The following is a 25,868-nucleotide window of genomic DNA, read 5'->3' on the forward strand; positions in this document are numbered from 1 at the left end:
ATTGCTTATGGAGTTATTCGTTTAATAGTCGTTTTTTAGTGATGTTAATATACAATAACTGATAAATGTTATAAGTCATTTATATTTTGGAGCACTTTTAAACTTTTTCAAGGTACACTTTTAACCCTTAATTACACATACTTTCTCATTATTCTTAAACTTGAGTGTATTATCACACGAATATACATACGTAGACTCGAGTGTTTTTTTTTTGTAATTTACTTTTTTATTTGCTATACACATTTCGAGTTATGATTTAAAGTTAAAAACAATAACATGGAATTTATGGAATTTTATTAATACGGTTTTTTAAGCGAAATTTTTATATTGAAATATTTTTTCAATAAATCAATTGTTATTCTAGAGGGCGGTGTTTAGAGACATCGTTTTATGCTTGTTGTTGTTAAAGCGATAAAATAATATTTTTAATGAAATTTCTAATGGCATTTCTAAAGTTCCTGAATGCAGGAAAATTCTAAATCAGGACTAACCTTTTTAAATTGTTTTTATGGATAGCCATATTACAGCTACTTTCTGTCTTCCACCGATTATGCAGTGCATTAGATTTTTACAAATCACGTCTTAAATAATGAATATTTCATAACTTTGAACCTAAAATCTGTTAAACAACACTCTGACAAATGTAATTGTTCAAGTTTCACTAGAAAATATTAATTATAAACAAAATAATTCAATAAAACGAAAATGGATGCTATATTACCCTCTTCTCCCCTATAAAAACGTGATTCAAAAGCACGGTGGAGGAACGTATCGTATAAAGTTGATAAAAATTATTACGAGATACGTGATCATTCGACGACTCCCTAAAAATGATAATATTTATTCGTTCCTCCATATGTTGGACTAAATTTCTTTTTAGAACGGAAAATGCTAACAATACGTCTCATTTTGAACAAATCAAGATTTTTCTGATACGTAATATGCCATATAATATTGCGACGTAGCAAAAATATGTCAAAAAGCACGTTAAAACTCTTTTGCAACCTTCACATATTAAATTTCTCATAGTTACAACATGATAGAGCATTATTTTGTAGACCGGAATTGTATTCTTGACATAAAAAGAGAAATCGCAAGAAATAATTATTCTCTCGCTCGAATTTGTAAAAAGGTCCCTTCTCTTCAACTGCACAATAGACGTTACTGCAATGTGCTTAATTTTTCTTTTAACTCGAAGATTACATGTTTAATCTCGGCGCGCAACAAGAATGAATGCATCGGGCGTTAGATACGCGTCAAAGTTAGCAATTCCGTGTCTCTCGCGACCTTTGTGCATTCTTTTCTCGGTCTCGGGAATTCTCGCGCGAATTCCTGGAACGCGATACGACGAAACTGTACGCGACGTGCCCTTAATTGTCGTAGTATCGTTCGTGCCGCAATTGCACTGCGCGGCGTCCGTTTCATCGCATGACCATCGGGATTAATAATGCAGGCAGCCTCTCCGTGCTGCGAGGCGAGCGTCAGTGAGAGAAAGAGAGAGAGAGAGTGAGGGAGGGAGAGGGAGAGGGAGAGGCGGTGGAGCGCGAGTTTTCCCATTTCCCAGAGAAACTCCAAAGTGCCGCGCTTTAACATGCATCCCGTGGCGTAAGTGCGGGCCGCGCGAACGCTAAACTGCGTACGTGCGAGCGCTTTTCCACCGTCGTCGCCGTCGTCGCGTCGCAGGCCGGCAAACGAAAGTTTTCCCGCCTCCGGATCGAGAGCAACTTGGCGCGCGGCCGATGCGGCGCATTAACGACTTGATTATCCGCGAACTGTCGTCGTTGCGTATCCGCCCGCGCCCGCGCCCGCGCCCCCTCGAGGGCCGTGCATCCGGAGTTCGCGTTCGCGAATGGCGGCGCGGCTCTTTGAATAAACCATGAGGTCGCAACTTTACAGTGCAGCGCGTTAACTATTATATTATGCTACACTATCGATGGTACTATCGATACTTGGCTTGCACAAGTGCTAGTTACGGCATCATTGCTTCGGTGATATTATTCCGAGTATTCTAATCGCTGGAGTATCGAGGGAACATTTTGATTGTTGGAAAATGTACTTGGCTGCTCGTTGGTAATATCTTCTGATCGATAGTCCTTCAATCGGCTGATTAGGTCGTTCGCGACGAGCGCCCGGCATATTTCAGAGTGATGAATCTCGTGAAAATGATAGTCGACCCGGCCCGACCCGGCCCGACCCGGCCCGACCCGGCCCGGCCCTTTTTCGTTTACGGCGACGAAAGAGATTGATTCGATTACGTACAATTCGCTCGGCGTGATCGCGATGAAGTTTCAACCATTCGACTGGCAACTTGTCCGACGATAGCGTAACCGCGCGCTTTCATTAATTGTTCATTCAACTTTTCAACGTGGCGAGCGAGCCCCACGGAGTCTCAACCCTAAACGGCACTTAGTATCGAACGAATATTGTGATATTTATTTTACAAATATACGTACGATATATCACGACATTCTAGAATATTCGTACGATATCTAGAATATTCTAGAATATTTGTACGATATCTAGAATATTCTAGAATATTCGTACGATATCTAGAATATTCTAGAATATTCGTACGATATCTTGTGCTGTTAGGGAAATAATTAGAATACGATAACATGATTAAGAAAGGTTTAACGATGCATGAAAAACGATTCTGTTTTTCGTTATTCGCATATAGATCGCATCGGTGTGTCGCGTATATAAATTTTCTTCTGGTCTGGCATGGTTTCTGATTAACATCGGGATATCAAAGATTCGATTTCTAGAAAGGCAGCTGCCGCTGCCAGGAACACGCGGCGATTCAGGTCACTCGGCAAAGCTGGCTCGAGCCACTTGAATGACAATGTACCCCCGCGCGCATTGTGCTCGGACAAAAGATTTTTCACCATCTGGCAATTTTAAGTCGGCGCGGCGCGAGTCGGGGACGCTAATCGAACTTATCCGGGGGAAATTACGTTTGATCGAGGCGGTTCGTCAGTGTCGCTGAAGCTGTCGATTTACCGCGTGCGCGAGGGTGTGTAAGACTTGAGCAAATGTCAATACGAATTAAGTGTATTTCTGGGGATTTAGCTCTGTAACAGAGTTCCGATAATAACGGAAAGGAGGATAATAGAAATACAGAGAACAGACGAAAGGGGGAGAGAGATAGAGAGAGAGAGAGAGAGAGAGAGAGAGGGAATGTGGATGAGCGTCTATTATCTTTATGCAAACAATAGGCAATAGGCGTCCAGCCGACTAGAACAACTCTCTTGTTGGCGGTGTGGTGCTCTCTCTCCGGAAGAGGCTTGACGCGGACGTTATTTCGCCGGACGGCCGACGTTGTTTGTTACGTCATCGACGGGACAGAAGGATTTTCCTATTATCCGTACCCGCCTCTCTATCGGTTACATAATGTTCCATTAATTCCGCGACATTGAAAACGCGTTGTCAGCGATTTAGTGACGTCGCGTCGCGGCGCGGCGCGGCGCGGCTTTTTGCCGGCACGTTATACGGCTGTCTCATTAGTCTTTCGATGGAACGTATGTTGCGCGATCGCGCGGTACTGTCAAACGTTGCAAAATCATTTCCGCGAGAGTGAAAGAGAAAATATTTCGAATTGGGAGGCGAGTGGAGCAGCGACGTTACCGCGGGCGCGTCGCGAGCTCAAAATCTCATCTTTCGAACTTGCGACGTGTTCCGACAGCGAATATAATAGACGGCCATACGAATTGCGACTGTTGCGACTGTCGGAACGTCTAACTCGCGCGTGTCGCACGCGATTTGCCGGGGACTAATTGCTAGCGAGAGATCCTTGTACATCTGTCACAAAATATATCCAACATGGGGCATTACAAAGTCGGACAGGTGTCGTTACTCACAGCGGCAAAACCAACGGAAACGCCCGTCGCGCCCGTGCGCCGCGCCGAGAGAAAAGGAGCAACGGAAGGGGATGGAGGGAAAAAGAATAGAATGGGTGGAGTACTCCCCCATTTATTTCGGTCACGAAGAACGCGTGCGAGCACGCGTGCGCGCGCTCGCTCGCTCGCTCGCTCGCTCGCTTCGCGTTCCTATTCTCCTTTTTCGCGGCATGCTGCTGCCGGCTGCCGTAACCGTTGTATTTCTGGGACATCGAGGATCCGCTCGAACTGACAAAAATTCGACGAACAAAGGACTCGAATTGTCCCGCCACCGCCGCCGCCGCGCGCGATTGTCCTTTAGCACGACTATTTTTATTACGTTATTTACTATCGGGCGCAAGTCCACCGCTCTTTCTCCAACCACGATAATTTAATGACCGCAACGGAAATGAATTTTGAATTTTTATTAGATATCAATTATCGAGCTTATTCCTGCGAAATTTTCCTCGCTGTAAATTTTAACAATTTATATTGTTAAGTAATGCTTATACTACGCTTATGAATTTTATGTCCATTTACGAGATCGCATAATAGCTGCAATATTTAATTGATATTTAATCTGTCCGGCGAATTTCTGCCATGTATTAATCATCCTATTAATTAGCGTGAAATTCCCTTTATCGAAAAATTACCGTGAAATCTAGTAATTTATTACTTATTACGCGTACGCGAGAATGCTTTTTCCAGGTCGCGACGAGGTAGTTAAATTCGTTTAACAAATTATAAGCTCAAATATCTATATAATATGTATTAATCGCTGAATTCCGCAGTATTCTCTTTTCTTTGCGGTAACGTGAAATTACATTAAATTACATTAAATTACATTTTGCGTGGCGCGACGCGCGGCGAATCGATGACTTTTCACGTTTCTTTCGCGTAAATAAGCAGGCCTTCGTTATAATTCATTTTTTGCGTGAAGCGCGCGAGTACGATGTAGTAAGATTTATTCCGTCTCTCTCTCTCTCTCTCTTCCGAATCCTCTTGCGTGTCGTATATCCGAGCCAATATCTCGAATTGAATTCGGGGTGCGCCCCCCGCGCGGCCTTCGCCGGGGATAGGGAACACACAGGACACGCGTGTCCTCCTCAGGACACCGCGTGCACTCACGGCTCTATATCGAGTTTCCCCGACGCGGAATTTTTCCAAGTATAATGCCGTAAAAATACAGCGGCAAGCGACGTTGACAAAGTCATGAATAATGCAGCGGCTCTCGCGAAGGGTTGGACAGAGCGGCGGAGGAGGAAGGAGAAATGAGTAACAGACAGCGGCGCGGCGGGAAAGTTCCTCCACTTTCTTCGGGGTCTTCCTTCGTTGCATTTTCCCTCGTCTTCTTCTTTCTTCTTTTTTTTTTTTGTCACTGCGCGTCCTCTTCACCGCGCGCGCGTTTTTTCCCCTTTTCCTTTTTCGTCCTACGACTTTCCTTCAACCTTCCTTCTATATAGTCTCCTTTTCGCTGCGACGGACAGAGTCGTCCGCGTGGGTTCCACCCTTTTCTCACCACTCACCACTCACCACTCACCACTCGTCGTCCACCGTAGTGGCGCAAAGGGGGATGACGAGAGGAGGAAGGCAGACTAGAAAAAGGGACGCAAAAGTATCCCGAAGGTGAAGTGCTGGTTCTTCTACCACTTGCGGTACTTTCTTCAAGAATAAGCTGGCCGGAAAACGAAACCACGACGATGAGAATGACGAAGACGAAGACTACGGCGAGAAGGAGTCGTTAATGCGGTTATCGGTGAGCCTGCAGGCGATTTGTCTCTGCTCGAACGAGTCGGTGGACGCCTCGCGCCAATGAGGGTGAAGACGACGTAGACGCGAACGCGCCGCTCGGCTTCGCATTTCGTGACGCCTTCTCGTGTTTCGCGACGCCTTGAGACAGGTTTCAAGGGACGCTACTGTTTTTATCTTATTACGATGACGACGCACCGGCCGGGATGGGATTGGAGAGTGGCGAATGGGATTAACGTTAAAAACACCTGTCTCGAGAAAAATGTAGCGAGTGGACGCGAAAGGAGCTGCTGCCGCCGCCGCCAAGAGTTTCTCACTATCAATTACTGCAAAATTATTAATTATATTTCGAGCGAGTCGCGGCGGAGGGGGGGGGGGAGGAGAAAGACGATTCTGTGGAACAGCAGCCCTTGTGCCTAATTTTTCACATGACATTATGCCATTATGCTGCTAAACTCTCGTTATATCTTATTCTTGCTGTTGCTGTTTTCTCACGTCTCGGGCGCGACGCTTCGGTAAATATTCCAAGACGTGATTTCCACTTGCTCCGGTACAACGACTTTGTAGTTGCGGAGAATCGACGATGCGAACTGCGTCTTTTTGAGAAACTCGCGATGTCTGCAACGTTTACCATTTTGATTGTAGGTATTTCTGTCTGTCTGTCTGTCTCTCTCTCTCTCTTTCTCTCTCTCTCTCGCTGCATCCGTAATGATGCTTTTCTCGATTGATAGTATCTCAGTCATCTCGTTTTTTATACACTTTTTTATTAAATAAAATTGTTTTAACCCGTTAAGGTTGTATTTTCCAATAATAACATAACGGTCATATGGGGTCCACTGGACCCTCCCTTATTTGTCAGCTTTTTGATATTTCGTCGCAAAAATTTTACTGGATTATCTTGAGGTCTGTTCTTATCATCCAATATTTCTTTTTAAATTAGAATTTAACATAATGAAAAAATTCAAATAAAAACAAACTGCAAAACTTGACTTTTTTACAAAAATTATCATAAAATTGTTAATTTTTGAAAAAATCCGTCAAAAATTTAGAGGTGTATTCTCAAAATAGTATACTTTCAAAATAGATAAAAATTAGTTTCATAAAAGGTTGTTCAATTTTGAATGGTCTGTGTATCCTTAAAGTTAGCGTGGGATTTTTTGGATCCCTAGTGACTGATTGGTAATCAGGACGCGCCGTAGTGTACACCTGAAAATCGTTCAGGTTGCCTTAATATCCTTCAAATTAAAACGATTGAAAAGTCACGGTGCAGCTTGGTTTGTTTATTTTCGACGATATGCACGATATACAACACATCGACGGAGAAGAATCAATATTTATTATTCGTAGAGGAATACATCGCGCGGTCAAACAAACTTAATTAAACGCTAATTAAATTTGACTGCGCTTATCGCGGTGATGATAAACTCGTCCGGTGAGATGGCGCACAACAACCGCTGCAACGAGCGGAATGAAAAACGCTCAATGGCGCGATTCTCGCGATTCGATTTCCGTTTAATTACGGCGGCATCGATCTTTCGCCGATAAAGAAGCCGAGACGCGTCCGCTTATCAAACTTTATCGTCGCCCTCCGGTTTTCGTCTCGCGGCGAGATCTCGCGATCGATTCTCGTTTTGTCCCGGCGGAACAAATACGTCGGCGCCGGAGTTCGCCGGAAGTTTCGACGTGGAGATTGTAGATGGGTCCCTGACAAGGAAGGAAGTTTGCGAACTGGGAGGGGAAAATCGAATCAAGTTGCTAATTTTTGAATCACGCGGCGTTTCCGCAAGGGGAGCGGTCTCCCATCAATCTCGATGTAAATTCTTGTACAAGCGCTTTTGTACCTAAGAAAAGCATACAAACTGGCTTCTCTTTCATCTATCGAATGTAAATTATTTTATTCCGTTGGAATAATTAGTTTCACGTGTCGTGGGAATCGCGAGAACGTGAGTTTTTTTTTCGAGAAAGCGAGGTTTTCAGGTGAATAACGGCAGAGATGATATCGTATTAATTTTCGAGATGTCAAATGTTTCAAGCGGCTCTTTCGCGCGCGATTTTATTGCCTATGAATATCGAGACTGTATCTAGCGAAATGTCATTTCCCCCGCATGTCGAACACTCGGTGTCTCGATAACCGCCGCTAGTTTAATATCTGCCTTGTCCTCGGTGAACCGACAATGATCGTACTCGGCGATTGCTATTGTCCGACACACAACTGTCGGGAGAACGGCGAGTTGTGCCATCAGGAATTGTCGGAAGCCGAGGAAAGCGTGCGAGCGAGCGAGCGAGCGAGCGAGCGAGCATCCAAGTTTAGGTGAACGTAGAATTCTTCGAATCGATTGTCGATGTCGTCGCGAGAACAAATACGAGAGAAACTTGGCGAGACGACGCCGAGCCAAAGTGTCGGAGGGAAAGGAATCGAATTAAAAGGATGAGTTGGTTGGATGTATTGGGAGGGGAAAGGAACAGGGGACGGGGATCGGGACAGAGGAAAAAAGAAAGACATTCCCGCCTCCCGTGGTGCGCGCTGCTTCGTCGTCCCCTTTTAATCGTCCGTACAGCTCGTGACTGTGTTTAGTTAATGCGGAAAACGTGCCTCATCTGTTCCATTTAGGATCGTCGATTACATTCGTTTAATATGCAAACGGATTCGACACCGAAGTTCGCCGGGTCAACTGGATTATCCCGCGCCGCGCCGCGCCGCCTTCGCCATTGCGCATCCATTTTCTGTGCGAACCGTTTGTATAATAGCGGTATCGCGCGACAGCCCGTAAGGCGAGAACATGGACGATTATTGACTCTCAAATGAAATTTCTGTCCGCGATAATGTTCGAAAATATTAACTGTAAGGGGGGTGGCGCATTTTGTTATCCAATTAATTCCACCGAGTTTTCAAGTGATATTCCTCGCCTCGATTTAAATTCATCAATCTTAATTAACCTAAAATTTTTCTCTCACGTTCGGCGGTCTTCGCCAATCTTAACGATTTCGCGAATTCCATTAGAGGTATTCGCCGCTCGAGCACCCGAGTGAGGTTTCTCTCTTTCTTTTCCTCCTTGCACGCTCTTGCCACTCCCTCTCTCCCCCCCCCCTTTTCATTCACTACCTCGCGCTCCTCGCGGGCTCGATTCTGTCTCGAAAATATACTTAAATTTATTCATTCGTTTCGCCAATCGCTCACTCCATTAAGATATTAAAGCGGCATTTGCCTGGTGTCTACCTACACAGGTGAGAAACTTTGCCATTTTGCACCACCATAAACGCGGCAGAAGGGGAAGAGCGTGCTGGAAACTTGCCGCGGTTGTATATCCTACGGACAGGATGAGCCTCGCCGCTCTCGCTGCATTCCCCTTTTGATAGACCCGAGTAAATTAAACGCCCGTGTGGATATCCTTGTCGATTAAATCCTCGTAAATAAATCTGAAATATTCTCCCCTCGTGCAATTGTTCATTTGAAAACTTGCGTTATTATCTTTTATACGATGTTAAACCGGCAGCGATTAAGAGAGAAATTAGATTTCCCTTTTTTTTTTTTATAATCAAAGCGTTCTCTCCAGAGTTTCCAGAGCAGATGGGGTAGTTCGTTCGCGAAGTAGAACATTGAATTTTTTTTTTTTAAACACATGCTTAACGCGATGTACGCAAACCTGTGTCTTTTGATGAATTAATTTCGTTTCGCGATTCTTTTTAATTAGGCATCGTAAAAACGTTGAGGCGAGCTCTTCGGGAGGCGGTTAAATTAATAAAGAATCACGCAGGATTTTTGTTTGGTTCAGAAAAGCAGAATCGTAGGCACACGACAAAGGCATTTCTACGAATCTAATTAACAAAGGGGGTTAATTATATTCGTACGTGTCAAAAGCACAACGTTGGGCTTTGTGATGCGATCCCTCGCACGGTGACGTGAGAAACAAGTCGCACATTAAACCGCGTTATGCACCAAAAATCTTTGTTGAAATATTATACGGCGAAATCCGTTTGAAATTCGTTGAAACAATACAATGTTTCTAGCCGACGAGAATACGGAAAACGTTTTCATCTCGCGTATAGCACGGCGAAGGTTATAATTCAATTAATTTAAAAAAGATTTTTGTTTTGTTTTAATCTCGAGGACTCCAGAGTCTTAAATTTTGGTTTACGTCTCTTTTGTAATTGAGATTCGAGCAATGAAACATACGTCGCGTCCATGACGGATGTAAATGCGACTTGATAAACGATTCCGCGCGCGTTTTCGGCCGACGCCGCGTATCAGCGATCTCTTCACAAGGAACGGTCGCGTACGAACCGCGCAAATGATCGCGCGGCCATTCCTGAATGGGTGGAAACAAGCTTCTCTGAAAATACCGCAATTTCTCGACAAGCGGACAAAACAGAGCCCTCGAGCCGAGGACAGATTCGATTTGCGACAATGAGGACGCACTCGTACTTGGCTTCGTCGTCTCGTACGAGGAAGACAACACGTGTACGCGTCCGGAAGATTTCACCCTTCCCTCGCCATTGAAAACATTTCTGAGTCTCGTAATTACTTAAGGCTGACATTTCCATACCAATTAATCCTACAGTTCTCTTTTGTAACTTGTCCCTTTTCTCTCTCTCTCTCTCTCTTTCTCTGTTTTATTGCCGGTTCGTTTAACGACAGAGCACCATCTGCGGCAAGTTCCATCCGCCACGAATTTTCAAGAAAACACTCGAGATCCGACGTAGCTAATTATTTCTTCAAGTCCGTCCGTATATTAAGCGGTCGGCTGCGCAAGAAAGCTTTGCGAGCGTGTGGTCGCTTTGAGCAGGCGCGACAGCTAGGAGGGGGGAAAATTATCATGATTTTATACCGTATGCACTTTGACCATTTAACACGACGCACGCATCGTGACTACAAAGAAAGGGGCGCTCTATTACTTTGTCCTGCCGAGTCAGCAACATCGCAAAATTGCGGGAATTTCTACGAAAGTAAGAATTGACGAGAATAAAAATACAAAGCGAGAATCCGAGAAGAAGTAATCGCGGACATAAGCGCAAAACGAGAAATGGTCCTCGTTTTCTTATAATTCGTTCGAAACGACCTGAAATTCGGCATCCAAGGAATTTAGGATCTATAGATTGTATGATCTATGGAAGCTTACAGTTACAGCGTGTAAGATCTGTGGGAACGATCTCTGCGGAACCGAACTTCCGTGAAGTTTGAAGTCTGTAGAAACTAAGATCTATGGAAGTTAGAATTCAAGGAGAGTTAGAATCGGCGGAATCTCGAATAGCTACAGATAGCTAAGAATTATGGAATCTATGATCCACGAGTGGGTAAAGTTTGCATGCGCGTCCTTTTGAATCCGCGCGGAGGAGAGGAGCGCGTCGCGCGTCGCCCTCGTCGTCGTCGTCGTCGGCGTCGGCGTCGCGGGTATATACGGTACAATCGTAAACTTGTTAGGGAGCACGGTGTAGCTCGATCGTCTTGAAACAGAATGAAGCCCCCGACTATAGCGGGGGATACACACGCGACGTAGGCCCCGACGTTCGCCGCGGCAACTTTGGAAATTTCGTTATAACGTTATTCGAGCGAGTTAGCGCGGGTGTCGCCAAGTTTGACACTTCACCCCGTATTCGCACCTGACACTTAACGTTAAGTCGGGTCGTCTGAACGCCCGAGACCCTTCCCGTGTTTACGCGAGCGCGCGCGACTGCGACTAACGCGCATAGAACCGCATTCAGCGCCAAATGGGCGGCCTGGATATCAAAACTTGGTTTGTTTACATCCGCTGCGTTTGACACGTGATCAGCGAGACGTCTCTCGGCGATAAACAGCGAAACTTCCTTCCCTGTTTCCCCCGCTGCCATGGATATCGCAGCTTAGCTCGCTGAAACTTTATATTGGCTTCACTTCGATATTCTATCGGCGATTCTCCGATGGAATTTCTCCTCTCCCTGATTGAAATATGAACGTTACCTCCTAACTTACCCGCGTAAAGAAGGACTTACGTAAACTCGAGACGTGGTAATGAAAATTTCGCCAAGAACTTTGGAGCTAACGCGACCCGCCTCTCTCTCTCTCTCTCTCTCTCTCTCTCTCTACTGCGAGTCCTCGTTTCATACGAGATCTACGAGACTATTTTGCCGTTACTGCGATGCTAGCAGGTTCTCCTGAATCTCAGGATGGTAGTCTAGGTCACGGCACGACGCGCGAAATTACAAATTCACCACCGTAAGCGTATTCTCCTCGTTCAAAAGGAGCATCGTGCCATCTCCGAGCGTAACTTATTTACGCCATTGTTAGACGAAACAGTTGCACAGACCCGCTTGTGAAGCTTATTATTCGAGGACGAGAGAGAGGGAGAGAGCACTCCGTTCTCTATACAGCTTCTTAGACGCTGGTTACTATTAGATCCCCATGTTCGCAGGTTCACGCGCGTCTTTAAAACTGTTTTACAATTTATGGAAAATGTATTACATCTTTGAATCTCTCTCTCTCTCTCTCTCTCTCTCTCTCTCTCTTTCTTTGTAATTTTATAGCTCGGCGTTAACTTAACCAATCTTGCGCTTTTATTTTTCATTATTTTTCAATATCGTTTCACATTATGATTTCTTTTTCTTTTTCTTATACTATTGCTCTGATTATTTTTAGTTGTTTTTGTTTTATTTGTTTGTTTCCTTTGTTATACTAGCACGTTTGTTTTTTTATACTGTACATATTCTTAGAGGGACCTGCCCTAGAATATCAATAAAGCTCATTCATTCATTCATTCATTCTCTCTCTAGATATGTAGATCCACACAATTTTGACTATTACGTACTACAAGTTTGAAAGAGTTTGAAAAATTCATGAGTGAATATCTGTTGAAAAATATGTCCGTTCATATTCGCGACGGTATCAACCTCGTAAACTCAAATGGAAACAAGAATGATTCTGTTCTAGGCACATAAAAACGCAATTCGCTTCGCGTATGAGCGAACAAGTGGAACCGATCGGGCCGATCGACACATACGTGTACGTACATTTATCGGCGCAATCAATGTGTATCTCCAACTTTTTGCGCTGCAACAGAACAAAGATAACACTGCCGCTCGTAAAATCTCAACGATAATAGTGTCTATTTGCACTTAATAATAGGAGCCATCCGCTCGCGCGAGATGCTTATCGATCTTTCCTTCTGTTCGAGATGAGCCAAAGGGAATTCGCAATTCGCTTTACAACGCCGTAAATGGCCAGGCGTTGCGAGAGGAGAAAAAATCGCTCGGCCGTTCATGATGAAGGAAATAGCAGTGGATTATCTCGCTAGGATTTGGTCAGCGAGGTGAAGCTTCTTTTTTTATCTTTTCACCTTTATTGAAGCATCCTGCCTTTATTGAGTCTTCAGTTGTGGCGCAGTACATAAAGTAGGATTACGTTAGCAAAGACGATATACGAGACATTTTCAAGGTTTCAGTTTATATTAGCTTTCTAAGGAGAAAAAAAAACTTCTTTGTTACGATTTTTGCTATAGATTAAATCGAATTTACGATTATTCCGTGAAATTTTGTTCTTCCGAGCGCTCGAGAAGTTCTGTAAATGAAGTCACGTACGATTATGTGCTATTAATATGTTATACCAGTCAACCACAGTAAAATGTTCAGGGAAATTGTGCGGAAAAGATCAAAGAGGGGCGTATGGATCTTTGCTAAAATGTAAACATTAATCTAAATTTCAATCTGTCTACTTAAGTCATATCGTTTCAACTTTTAACTATTCAATCATCGAAGTAAACATTTATTATTTAAAGTAAACAAAAAAATTATTACTTAAAGTAAACAATTCCAATATATGTTTTTTCACTTATTCAACAAGCTGCAAAAAAAGCAACTTAACAATAAAGAGCAGTTTCTAGATTAGTTTAAGATCAATTAAAATTGTATTTTAACTTTTTTCGAGCGCTGGGAAGTCATCGCCGCTGGCTGACGCTGTTGGTTATCATAAATTACATTTTATGATATTTCTTCCATTTTTAATCGTTGAGTTTTATCAGTTTTACTAACTTTGTTTCACGTATTTTATGAATAAATTAAACAAGCTATTTTGTTAAAACATTAAACTTCGATTTATTAAATTATTATATAGAATAACTTACAAGTAAAGTTATTTATATGTTAATAAATGTTTAACAAGAAATATGAATTGATTGATCGTTATGTTAATTATTACGTTAATTATTACAATGTCTTGTTCTAGATTTATCTGTTTCATGGATAACATCTGATAATATAAATCCTTGTGAGGTTTTACAATTAATTCAAATCAAACCCAGACTCTAACCAAAATGATATCGCTTCGTAAGAGATAAAGCAACAGCAATTAACCTGAATATAAATCAAGAGAGATGTTTATTTTTAATTGTCATAAATCCTTCAAAGATTCGCAAGTAAATTAAAATTCAAATGTTATTTATACAGTACTAATTAATTAGTTTAAAAATTATTTATTCCAACGTTAATGTCTACGTAACTCGACGATGGACCTCGTAACAATTGGATTTGCAACGAAAGTCGATAAACTCGTCGAATCCTGAGGAAGTACGTTGCAAAGAATCCCGACGTTCGGAAAATGCACGTTGATCTTTTTACGAGATACTTGATGAGCGAGTGCAGAGCAAGATCCGCGGTTTTCGACATCTGCACGCTCCATCCACTCAGACGAATTAGAAACAGAGTAATCAGTCCAAGTTGGCGCACAGACCCGTTCAGCCCTTCGTTCACACACGCGCTTAGCTATTCTTCTGCAGAATCGATTAGTCGAAAGTAGCACACAGGCTGCCATTAACGCAGGCAATGTGTTGCGTTCGGCTAGCCGCACAGCTTTTCTTCGTGTTGTTTGCCAAGAAATCAATAGCTCTTACCCGAGAGCTTCTGCGAATGGAGGCCGTTCTCGCACAGGGTGAACGAGCTTTATTCAAACGTAGAGTATTTAGTTCCTTCCGCTCCAATGTTCTCGAATCATCGGAAAGCGCAATTTGCCTAAGCTACAGTGGATATTTTCCATTACTCCCCGCTCTGTACGCACTTTCGTCATTATTATAATAGTAACAGGTATCTCGTACAATATTTAACGTAAGGTGTCTTTATAACGTCTCTGTGTAATGTATCGTGCGACGGATTATTCGCAATGACGCAAGTAGTTACCTAACCGACGATGTTCCGTGAGGAGCTTAAAGACTTTCAGTATTAAGCTCGCAGGAGAAGCTTGGCAAGTTCAGCAGCCTCCGTCCTGTACTTCCTCATTTAAATCAATATGAAAATTGACAAAGTCCGCGCGACAACGTTCGCGGGAGTTCCCCGGGCGGCACATACTTAGTCACGTGTTAGCTTCGAGATTCGTTTATTAAAATTACATTGTTAACTGCCGCCCCGTCGCCGTGTAAAGGAGCGAGCGGATTCTTGGTGAGTGATCAAAAGCTAATTAAACATTCCAGAGACTGCAAGTTGCCCTGGATGACGTTGCATGGACATGGTATTGTGTCGCATAAGTTGAAGAAATAGTTTGCCCGCCGTTGGTCCGTAGTCCAGAGCCGTGCCGCCGGTCCCCTTTGACGACGAATTAAACGTCCCCGCGAAACGCACAGTTTCCCGAATGCCAAACGCCCACAAATTCCCGCGAACGTACAGCTGCAAACACAGCACGCTCTCGGCGACGCGCGCCTTCTGATTCTTTTTTCTTTATCTTTTTCTTTCCCCTTTTTTTTCCTGCCCAGCGACGGGGCGTCGGCTGGCCGGAACGGCGTCGCGGCGCCTCCGCTTTGAGTTTTCCAACCCCTACAATTCCCCGGTACACCCCTTTCGCCCCGTTTACACCGCCGGCACGACGCGACGTGGCGCACAACAAACGGCGTGCGATATGTTCTCGTATTTCCCCCTTTCCTACCCTTCCGCGCGCCGTCGTCCTTTCGCAGGGAGACGTATCGCTCCCCCCATACGTGGTAAACGTATTGGTCCTTCCAAACATTCTCTTATTTCTCTGCGGTTGTTTCGACCTTTGGTGAAATATTTATCATACCGTCGCGTCGCGTCGGCCGTGCGCGACATTCGTTATATTCTGTCCCGCCGCTGTCTCTGATGTTTGTTTTAGCGGTTTTAACATTAAACTCCATTTATTACGGTATAAGTCGGAGGATTCGAAAATGCGATATGGGGAAAAAGGGAGAGACGTGTCGCTGCTGCTCGAGTTGAGTTATCGTGCGAAACTATTTTCGGAAAGTCGCTACGTGATCTCCGCGTATAAATTAGGGGATGATGACGCCGCGGGCGAAATTTCTGCTGCCTGCGGCCGGAGTTGCGCTACCTCGAATAACCTCCGCCGCAGAGGCGATTCGGTCAGACTTGGCGGCGAAGCCGTTTGCATCCGGCTGCATATTTCACACGTCGTACGCTCCGCCATATTTGCATCACGGCCTCGTAATCTCGTTGGAATACAACCGACCGCGAGACGGGCACCACTCACGTTGTTGCTCGACGCTAGTTTGCCGTCCCGAGTCGCTTATTGTCGCTCGTCTTCTCCCATGGGAGACGTCGAATCCAGGACGGCGGATGGGGGGATGGGGGATGTCCGCGATCGTAAAACGGCGACAATGACGAAAAAAGCGATGACAGCGTCCGACCGCCATGTTTACATTCAAGAGCTATTTAACTGCTACGCATCCTCTTTGCTCTTGTTTACACTCTAAATTGATTAAATTCAAAATGTTTCTTCTTTTTTTTTTTTTTAAATACAAGAAATAATGCGGTACAAAAACCCTTGATAACTCCAAAGTTAATCAATTCTCTAACAGCGCGAAATATCATTATACGAATATTCTAGAATATTCTAGATATCGTACGAACATTCGCACAATATCGCGATATCGTGCGTATATTTGTAAAATATCACAATATTCGCTCGACATCTTGTGCTGTTAGAGTTTACTTTTAACTGTATCGACGATGTTGAGAAAAATCCAAGTCCATGTTTTCGACAATGAAAACCAAAAAATGAAAAAATGGAAAAAAAAACACGGCGCGCGAGAGAATGTCATTTTCGTTAGCGAGATGAGGACAAAACGAGCCGACATATCGTTCAGCCGAATTTTGCCGGATTACCCGACGGAAACTCGTATTCGCGCGCACGTTGGCTAATTACGGCGCTAATTTAAAAAGTCTTGGCGACGTTAACATTTCTCATTAAGGGAGTAACAAGCGACTCGCGGCCGAAAATAACCAAGTCCCTGCCTGAAATTTGGTTAGACGCAAACCTGGCCCGGCATTATGACGCGCGGTCAATTACTATGCTGTTTCACCAACAAAAAGTCGCATATAAAAGTCAACTTGGGAAACTCCGTTGGTGCGATAAATGTGCGAGTGTTTATATGAAAAATAATCAAGTTGATATCTACTTTACCTGAAATAATCTTTCAGAGATTCTGTTTTATTTCTTCTTTACAAGTTTCTCTTGAAACTATTACGTCTGGAAAGGTCTGGATTATTAGAAACGATATCCGTTTTTCCCATGTATTTCCGAGGGTAGTTTCGAATCGATCTCTTGCGCAAAATAAGGGGAGAAAGAGAGACAGAGAGAGAGAGAGAGAGAGAGAGAGAGAGAGAGAGAGAGAGAGAGAGAGGGAGATAGGGACTGAGAAAGGGACACATTTCATCATTTTATGATCCGTGCTTAGCTCTCACGGCGCAACCGCTGGCGGGTCAGATTAAATTGCATCTACGCCGACTAACGGGCGCATTAAATCTCGTAAGCTCCGCCCGATGGCAGATTCCGCAGCGAGTTACGTCCGCGCGAATTTTCAGACGTCGACGATATCCGCCGTCGGCTTAACGTCGAGCTATGTCAAGCGTCGCCGCTGTCGTCGTCATCGTCGTCGCCGTCGCCGTCGCCGATGTCGCTGTCGCTGCTTGGCGATTCAGCTCGCGGAAGGGACCAACGACGCACGTAATAGGGAAATGCGTCGACCTCGCGGTGCTACTGCAGACCCTTTCTCTGGACCAGTAGCCGCAAAGGCAAAGGACGGTCCAATGATGATTCAGTAATTTCATGGCTCGACGGAGCGAGTCCCCGTTAAAAGTGATTGCCCCCGGATGTCACGCGTCCGCTTTTGATCACCCAAATAAGATCGCGAGAAGACGGCTCCGAGACTCCACGGGTCCGAGGGACGGAGAGAGGGATGATTTATGGGGGTACTTTAACGTAAAATCAGTTTCTTCATATTCATGAAAAATTGCGTATCTAAATTAAATAGGTGTATTAAATCCGAGTCTCTGTTTGCGAATTCGTAAAAACTGCATTCCGCTTGCCTTTCCTCTAATTTTTACCAAAAAATCGGATGTTTTTAATATACGATAAAATCAGAATTTACAGCGTTGTGTAAAATTTAAAATTTATACCGTAATATTAAATCGTAAATTTCACATCATAATGTTAAATCACTCGGATGTGCACAACTATTTCACTTCCATTTCAAAACGCTAATTTCACGACGGTTATTCATGTTTATGAACATTCTGCGAGGCGCGCATTTATCGATGCGTTATATACGAAGGAAGGGGAATATTTATTTGCAATTTCGTGGCAATTAGTGGTTTAATTTTAATTTAAACGAAATATCAGTTCACGACGACGTTGACGACGACAACGATTCAGCGCGACGGTTGTTGTTACCTACCAGTAAATAACGACAAAATTAGCGACGCGCTATTATCTCTATTAGTTATTAGTGTAATTACGGCTGTAACATAATGCCTATTTGCAAGGCACATTCGAACGCGGTTGCAATGCCAGCGCACTATCTCTAACGAACGACGTTTTCAAAACAATTAACTAATAATTCACATTGGCATTAGTTTGAGGTCTTGTTCAATTTTGCGGTAGCCATGTCACATCGTGTTCTCAGTAATAACTCAGCAATAACTCTCTGACATCGATGACGAAATGTCATTTTTTTTTCTCCCCCCCCCCTCCCTGTAACATTGCATAATTTTATTAAACATTCTGATAATCACGTTTCAAACTGAAGATTTCTTTTCTTTTTTTTTTTTTATTTCAGTTAAATCGATTTGAAATTGAAATGGAAGTTTTCTCGCGTTTTCATAGTTTGAAGACTCAACTTTTTCAAGTTTTTAACAACTTTTTCTTTTTTATAAGCGATAAACTCGGTCGTCAGGTTCGCCGGCGAATGTTATCGTCGTTCTGGTCAGTTTGATTTCTGTAGTCCGCGAATTGGAGAAAATACGCGACTTTTTCCACTCTTGGATCAGTCTGTATATTTGTGATTTATTACACGGGTATCCGTCGCTTGGTTCGCGTTTGCGGACATTATCGGCGGCTTGTCGTCGACGAGGCATTTGGCCCTTTATTTCCCGACTTCGCGGAAGGAAGAAAAATAGACGGTGCTCGTCGCGGCGCCTCGGGATCGTTACTTTCCAGATCTCTCTCAGTGGAAAGACGGTGGAAAAAGTCGGACGGGTTTTCGCGGCGCATCGATTACGGTATTCGGTAATTTTGTGCTCCGCCGGAGCGAGCTGAAAAAAAATATCGCCGCGCGTTATTTCGGCCGTCGATTCCCATGGTGGAGAGTGTTCAACCAGAAATGGAAATCAGAATGTGATTGTATCCCGAGCTGCATTTGAAGTCTGATTTGTTGGACCGACTGAAAAAGAGGATTTGTCGATATTTCAAGAGATCGATAAATTATGAAAGATATATCTTTGAAAACAATGCAATTATGTAATATGGACTACGTGGCTATTATATATAGAAAGTAAATAAAATAACATGAAAGAGACAAAAAGGGCTCCCTTTAATAAATAAATTCGATAAAAAGGAGACAAGAGCTGCAAGTCTTTTATCTCCCGTATCTTGTCACAACGAGGGTTCAGTGCTGTCCCCAAATTTAGTAGAATTTTCCATGCTGGAAATTTGTGTTTACCTAACAGGGATCTGTCAAAGCGAGGGAGAAATGTGTCCGCGAGCTTGGAGAAGGGTCGCTACAAAAGGAAGGGTGAAAATGGGAGGTAAGGATCAAATTCATCGTTCGATTTGCTACTGATCGATCGTTTGGTAACTCTACACTTGGTTGAAGAGGCTTCGTGTTAACGAAGAAAGAGGAAAAAAAAATTCTGTTTTTCGATATGCACACCTCTCGCATCACCTGATGGACGTTATTACATTAAGGCCAGGAAAAACAATATAAAAAAAGTATGAAATATTCCTTTATTATTTTTTTTAATGAAATAACATGTAACGTTTCGCGTACAAAACGTATTATACATCTATAACATTCGCGATATAATATAAATATAATCCAAGTTGTGCGCCGTTACGTAAGCTTTTGATTCAAATTACGAAACTGGAAGATAAACATTAAATAAGTTAACTGAATGATATGCTTAACGCGTCTAGAATATGACTTTATCTTTTCCCTCTGTATTATCACAGACTATTATTACATTGTAAACTAAGGATAAAGTCTCTTCCGAGTCTGATATTCTCGAAGGATCGATTAGGTCGGATTCGAATGATATTAAAGTACAATTCTCTATCGTTGTGTGCTGCTTCTTCCCACTATTCTCAAAGGGATAAAAGCGAATCGTAGTTAATTGAATTAACGTGGCTGGTGCTTTAACAGCGGAAAGGTCGGAATATTTTCACAATTTAAAGGAAAGATAACTACATAATTGTTCGTAACAGCGCACGGTTACTCATGCATCGAATATATCGTACGAAATGTCTTGTAATTCATAAAATCTCAGAAACTAGTACATATATTCTACAATATAATCCTGAAATATTTTATTATACTATTTTCGAAAATATCCATAATATCCTTTAATAGCAGAACGCTTTTTCAAGAACGTTTGCTGCGATGGATGCGCATCGTGACAAAGGACGTAGAGCGCATTCCGCGTATTCCATCTGAATCTTTTTCCTTATGCAATTCTGAACAATATCTAGTAATTGTATCGATGAATTTACCTAGCTGCTAACTTACTTTCATGAGGTTGAGTTAGGAAGGGGCTGTTCTCGATACTCGCCCACTCGATCTCGAGCCTTTGTAAGTCGCGCTGTAAGTCGAGAATGAAGGTACCAAAGACTGCTTGCCTCTACCTCGTCTGAAGAGGCAAGAATAAGAGAGCGAAGGGGGCTCCGAACATGCTCGAGGAGACGGAAGAGGAACTTTAAGACACAATCGCGCACTAGATATCACAATTTTCTTTCACTCGTTGTATTCTCTTATATAATACTCAATATCTCAAAGTCTATTACATTATTAGATTGAGTTGTACAATTTCTACGTCTTAAAGCGTTTATGAAATGAAAACAGTGCAGCTATTAGGAATTACTCTCGGAGGTATAAAATACGTCGAAGCATCTGTATAAACATTTTTATTCTTTTTATCGTTCCCCTGATTATTAATCTAATTATCGATAAATTGATTTCCCAACATGTCTAAACAAGTAATTGAACGTTATCTATCTATCCGGGCTGAAAAGTTCATGTTCTCGGTTGGTTGGAGAGGATCGATGAAGGGATTGGCGGAAATTCTCGTCCTTGTGGCTTTGTGCCGCTTCCCGTAAGTCGAAGAAGACGAGGATACCGGAGGCGGATTAAAAAGTAGTATCCGGTTTCGAAATTTTTGTACACGATTCGAGTAACTTTTAAGAAATATTTTTGCTTGCGTTCTCCCCCCCATCTCCCTATTTCTCATCGTCTGTTCTCTTTTTGTCGCGCAACACCATTGTTTCTCGGTAATTAAACGGAGGTCGATGTCAATTAAATTATCCCCGCCGTGTTTCACACGTGATGTGACGGTTCTCTGTGACAATGAGAGAGATACGCTGTCATAATCGATAGTCGCTCGACTATTCATTAGTCGTAAATGTCACGGTATAATCGTACAATAGTTGCAATAATTGTTAAAATTGATATATTGTGATTATTTGCATTTTAATTATTTAATAATGATTTATAACGCTCGGAATGTTCTGTAATTAATGTGCTAATGTCAGTATCATTAAAAATTTCCAATTTATCTACTATGAAGAAATTTGCAGGAGTAACCGCTTTGGCTAGCGATTATCGTTTCCACCTCGTCTCGTGCACATTAACGAAACATGGGCGGTGTGAAGTTAGCACCCCAACATTAGTTCTCGAGAGTTCTGATTAGAGTTCTAGCTTCCTTTAGAAGAGTATAGGAGTATTCTTGAATTTATAAAAAGAATCCTGGCGATTAACACTGTTAAAATAATATTTAAAAAACAAGGTGTTTTTGTTACTTTTGATGGTAATTTTTTAAATAATTATATAGATTTAATAATTTTTACTTATCAGGAACTCTAGATCTCATCGAAAGGAAGCAAACGCGCTATTCAGAACTTTTTGGATTCGATATTATTTTTTTTTAACATTTTTTTATTTAAAAAATTAAAAAAAATTGTTTCTCATATAAGGAACTCTAGTACTCGTCAAAACACATCAAATGAGCTATTCAGAACTATTCTTGATTATAAAGTCGGGTGTGAAGTTAGTACCTCGTTCTTTAAATATTATTTTAACAGCGTTAATCGTCAGAACTCTTTTTATAAATTGAAGAATACTCCTATACTCTTCAAAAGGAGGCTAGAACTCTAATCAGAACTCTCGAGAACTAATGTTGGGGTGCTAACTTCACACCGTCCGAAACATAAGGGAACATCTCGAGATTTCAATTCACGTTTTTTAAGGTGGCGCGTCTGAACTGTCACAAATGTATTATTCCTCTGCTGATAACAGTCATAACATTCAAAATGACGATCCACCATCTCCGATGAATGCTTTCAGCGCCGTTTAGCTCGCCGTCTCTTTCGCCTCGTTTCCATTTCGCGGAAAGTATTTCTTCCCATTTTGCCGTCGAGAGAATTTCCTCCTCTCGCCACGATGGTAGCGATAATTAACGAGATACCTCGAATTGGCATGATCGCTGAATTTAATCGCGACATTATCATTGCGATTTTAATGATCGAAGATGTCATTTAACCCGTTTTTAAAAATCTCTTAAAACGGCACGCTTCCCTCCTCCCTCCTCCCCCCGGAAACAAATTGTCCTTTTATCGAAGTTGAAATGAGAAGCGAGTTATTTCTCGCGAAAGTAAGTTGATATAAAATATGAAATTTTTTCATTCGTAGAGAAACGTTGAAAAGTTAAAATGCGTATCTTCCCGAGTCTTCGCCCGATACTTGACTTTTTCATTTTCAGTCCTTATTTCCATTTCGAGAAATGGAAAAAGAAGCGTATTCCGTCGTTTCGCATTCGATATTTACTGCCAGTCGCGAGACGCCGGCGCAATTTTTAAAGGAGCGCCTTCGCGCACCCAAAAGCGAACGCCGGCGGTTTACCGGGTGTTATTTTCAACCAAACCCTCCGGGTTCGACAATTCGCATCCCGATGAAAACGTTTACCGGCTAAACGAGTCCGCGATTCCGTAGGCGAGTAGCGGAGAAGCGGAACGAAGGAACGAAAGAATGAATCTTCCGTGTCGCATTCTCCCGTCGTTCTTTATGTCTTCTCACAATTTTCCGTGCGCATTGCTTCGCCATTTATGCGAGTTTGCGTTTACACGGCATCAGGTATGCATAGAGGCAAGAAGCTGCAATAATTTGCGAGCGCGTATTGAAAAGAACGTGATCCGACGAAATAACTGCATAATTTCGGCTTACATTTACATACAGAATGGGTTTAAATTTTGAAAACCACTGCTCTTATAATTATACAACATATATATTACACACATATGTACATATCTTCAATACGCATTATATATTGTAACAAATTTTGCATGTATAAATTGGAAAGTATGTAGATATCCTTTCAATTTAATGTTAAAATTTTATCTCTGTATTGGAACATATATTCACGATACCGTGTACAAAAGTATTGCGATACATAATTCCAATTAAACTCGAGTGGATAATAATAAATATAGGTAGAAATACTTGGTTCGATAATATAAATGATATGCAACACGTGATATTACGTGAATTGCCGAGCGAGAGCGTCAAGATGGTATCTGCGCGGTTTGCGTTTTCGAATGCCGCTCACGACGGCGATTTTAAAGAGCCGGGAGAAAAAAAATTGCAACTCACGCGGCGGCGGCTACGACGAGGGTCAGTTGATATTGGATTCGAAATGTACGAGATCGGCAATATCCTTCAGGCCTCTTCCCTTCGCATTCCTCGACGGAGAAAGGCTTCCTCTTACCGGGCATCTCTCCGATAAAGCCACGAGAGGAGTAGGAAGGTTTGCATGCCGCGCTGCACGAACGCGCTCGATATTCCGATATCCTGATATCGGGAGTGTTTCTCCTCGCGACATCCTCGCCTCCTCTCCGGGATATACACCCTCTTCATGGAATTTATTATCCGCTCTCAACCTGCGCTCTGTGCACTCTGCATGCACCCCCCCCACCCCCACCCGCCCCCTCCTGCCCTTGCCCTCGCGCTACGCTGAAAACCCTCGGGGATAACCTACTGAGGATTCGGCAGTTTCCATGCCGCGATGGTGGCTGTTTTTCCACGAGACTTTCTTAGATGAGCAAAGTCCTGATCCAGCCGGAGGACTCTAATAGTCTTTCCGTTCGCGGGAAAACCCTTGAGAGAGCAAAATCCCGTAATCGATTGCGGTACACGAAGGTGATAAAAATTTTACATGAAAAAATGGCTCTCTTGAACGATTAACTCTCACGAGATAATACGTCACTATCACGAGCGTGAGCCCTTGAGATTGAACCACTCGGATCTACTGGTGAGTTAATTTTTGATTTAGCAAAATTACTCAGTCCGCGAATTCGCGATCATGGCCGTTATCCGCGTTTTCGGCGAGTTATTCGGGGCTCGAGCTTGTCTACTTTTAACCATTTATCACATCGTAATCCAAAGTGCACCGTAATTCATCGGCTCGTTCATCTTATTGTTGCAGAGATCCGCCTCTCGGTATTTCGCGAGCTGATGACCTCGCGAACAGTCGCGCACTCACCTCCGCATCGACTCGATCGAAGCACCGCAGTCTCCCTTCAGCGTTGCTGAAGGGTCAGCGCGCGTGGTGGTGGTGGGTCAGCGAAAAATGCGATAGAACGGAGGGATTCGAGGAGCAGAGCTGAGCAGAGCGGAGCAGAGCAGAGAGAACGAGGAAGAAAACGGGCGGGTTTGTCGCCCGATGAGAGAGCACCATGTGCTCTATCGTACGAGTCTGGCGGCGGCGGAGGGCTGCCCTCCTTAGCACGATGTTGCTGCTATTATCTTGGGGAACAAACGCGGCGGAGGGTTGCCCGAGCATGTGCGCGTGCAAGTGGAAGGGCGGGAAGGAATGGGTCGAGTGCGCAAATCGCGGTCTCAAGGGATTACCGCAGGGTGCTCGAGAGGAGACGCAGGTGCTCGACCTGTCAGGCAATCATCTGGTCAACCTACCACCGGAATGCTTCCGCGCCCTTGGTTTGATCAACCTTCAGCGGCTCTATCTGAGCAAATCTCAAATCAGTCGCATTGCCTCCGAAGCGTTCGTCGGACTGGTCGGCCTAGTGGACCTCGATCTATCCGAGAACAAAATCGATGAGGTGCCCACGGACACGTTCGCCTCCTATCCAAGTCTGATGAAGCTTCTGTTGAATGGGAATCCAATTAGGGAGATTCGCCAAGGCGCGTTTCTTCGTCTGGCGCATCTGACTAATTTAGAGATCAGCAAGTGCGCGATAGAGGTTATCGAGCAGAACGCTTTCGAGGGCCTCCAGTCGCTCGAGTGGCTTCAGCTGGACGGCAATCGACTCACTCACGTGCCAGATCACACTTTGCCACTGGGTGGAAATCTCAGGGGATTGACTCTCCACAACAATCCGTGGCAGTGCGACTGTAGGTTGAGAGTAATGCAGGCTTGGCTAAAGGAATCGGCTCCCGCAGCGCCGCAGACGTCCGAACCCGTCTGCGATTCCCCGGCGAGATTGCGCGGCAAGCAAATCAAGAGTCTCAAGGTCAACGAATTAGCCTGCCTCCCGCGTATCGATCTTCAAGATCATTTGGAAATCTACGAGGACGAGAATATCACTTTGAAATGCGACGTTCACGCGGTTCCGACCGCCAAGGTCACTTGGTGGTTCAATGGAGAACCGTGCGAGCTGCAGCACGAAAACAATTCCGTAGTCAGCAGTATTTCTACGTTTCCAAGGTAAGCGAGTAGAATTTTAACAAAACTTTGTCCACGTCTCTCCGCATCATTTCTCTG

The 25,868-nt window shown here is 43.5% G+C and overlaps 1 protein-coding gene across 3 annotated transcripts in view; it reads left to right on the top strand.

The window, feature by feature from the left end:
* LOC105204886 (leucine-rich repeat-containing protein 24) overlaps nucleotides 1-25,868 on the top strand; it is a 130,801-nt gene that overhangs the window by 97,843 nt on the left and 7,090 nt on the right. For 2 of the 3 annotated variants that reach the window (XM_011174151.3, XM_011174154.3), the window contains exon 3: nucleotides 24,573-25,811. In XM_011174151.3, the coding sequence (XP_011172453.1) occupies nucleotides 24,823-25,811 (989 nt within the window). In that variant the 5' untranslated portion in view covers nucleotides 24,573-24,822. Of the gene's footprint in view, nucleotides 1-24,105; nucleotides 24,399-24,572; nucleotides 25,812-25,868 lie in introns of those variants that run through there. The other variant, XM_039458166.1, reaches the window with a different exon arrangement.

Source organism: Solenopsis invicta, chromosome 16 (assembly GCF_016802725.1).
Source record: "Solenopsis invicta isolate M01_SB chromosome 16, UNIL_Sinv_3.0, whole genome shotgun sequence".
Classification (NCBI taxonomy): Eukaryota; Metazoa; Arthropoda; class Insecta; order Hymenoptera; family Formicidae; genus Solenopsis; species Solenopsis invicta.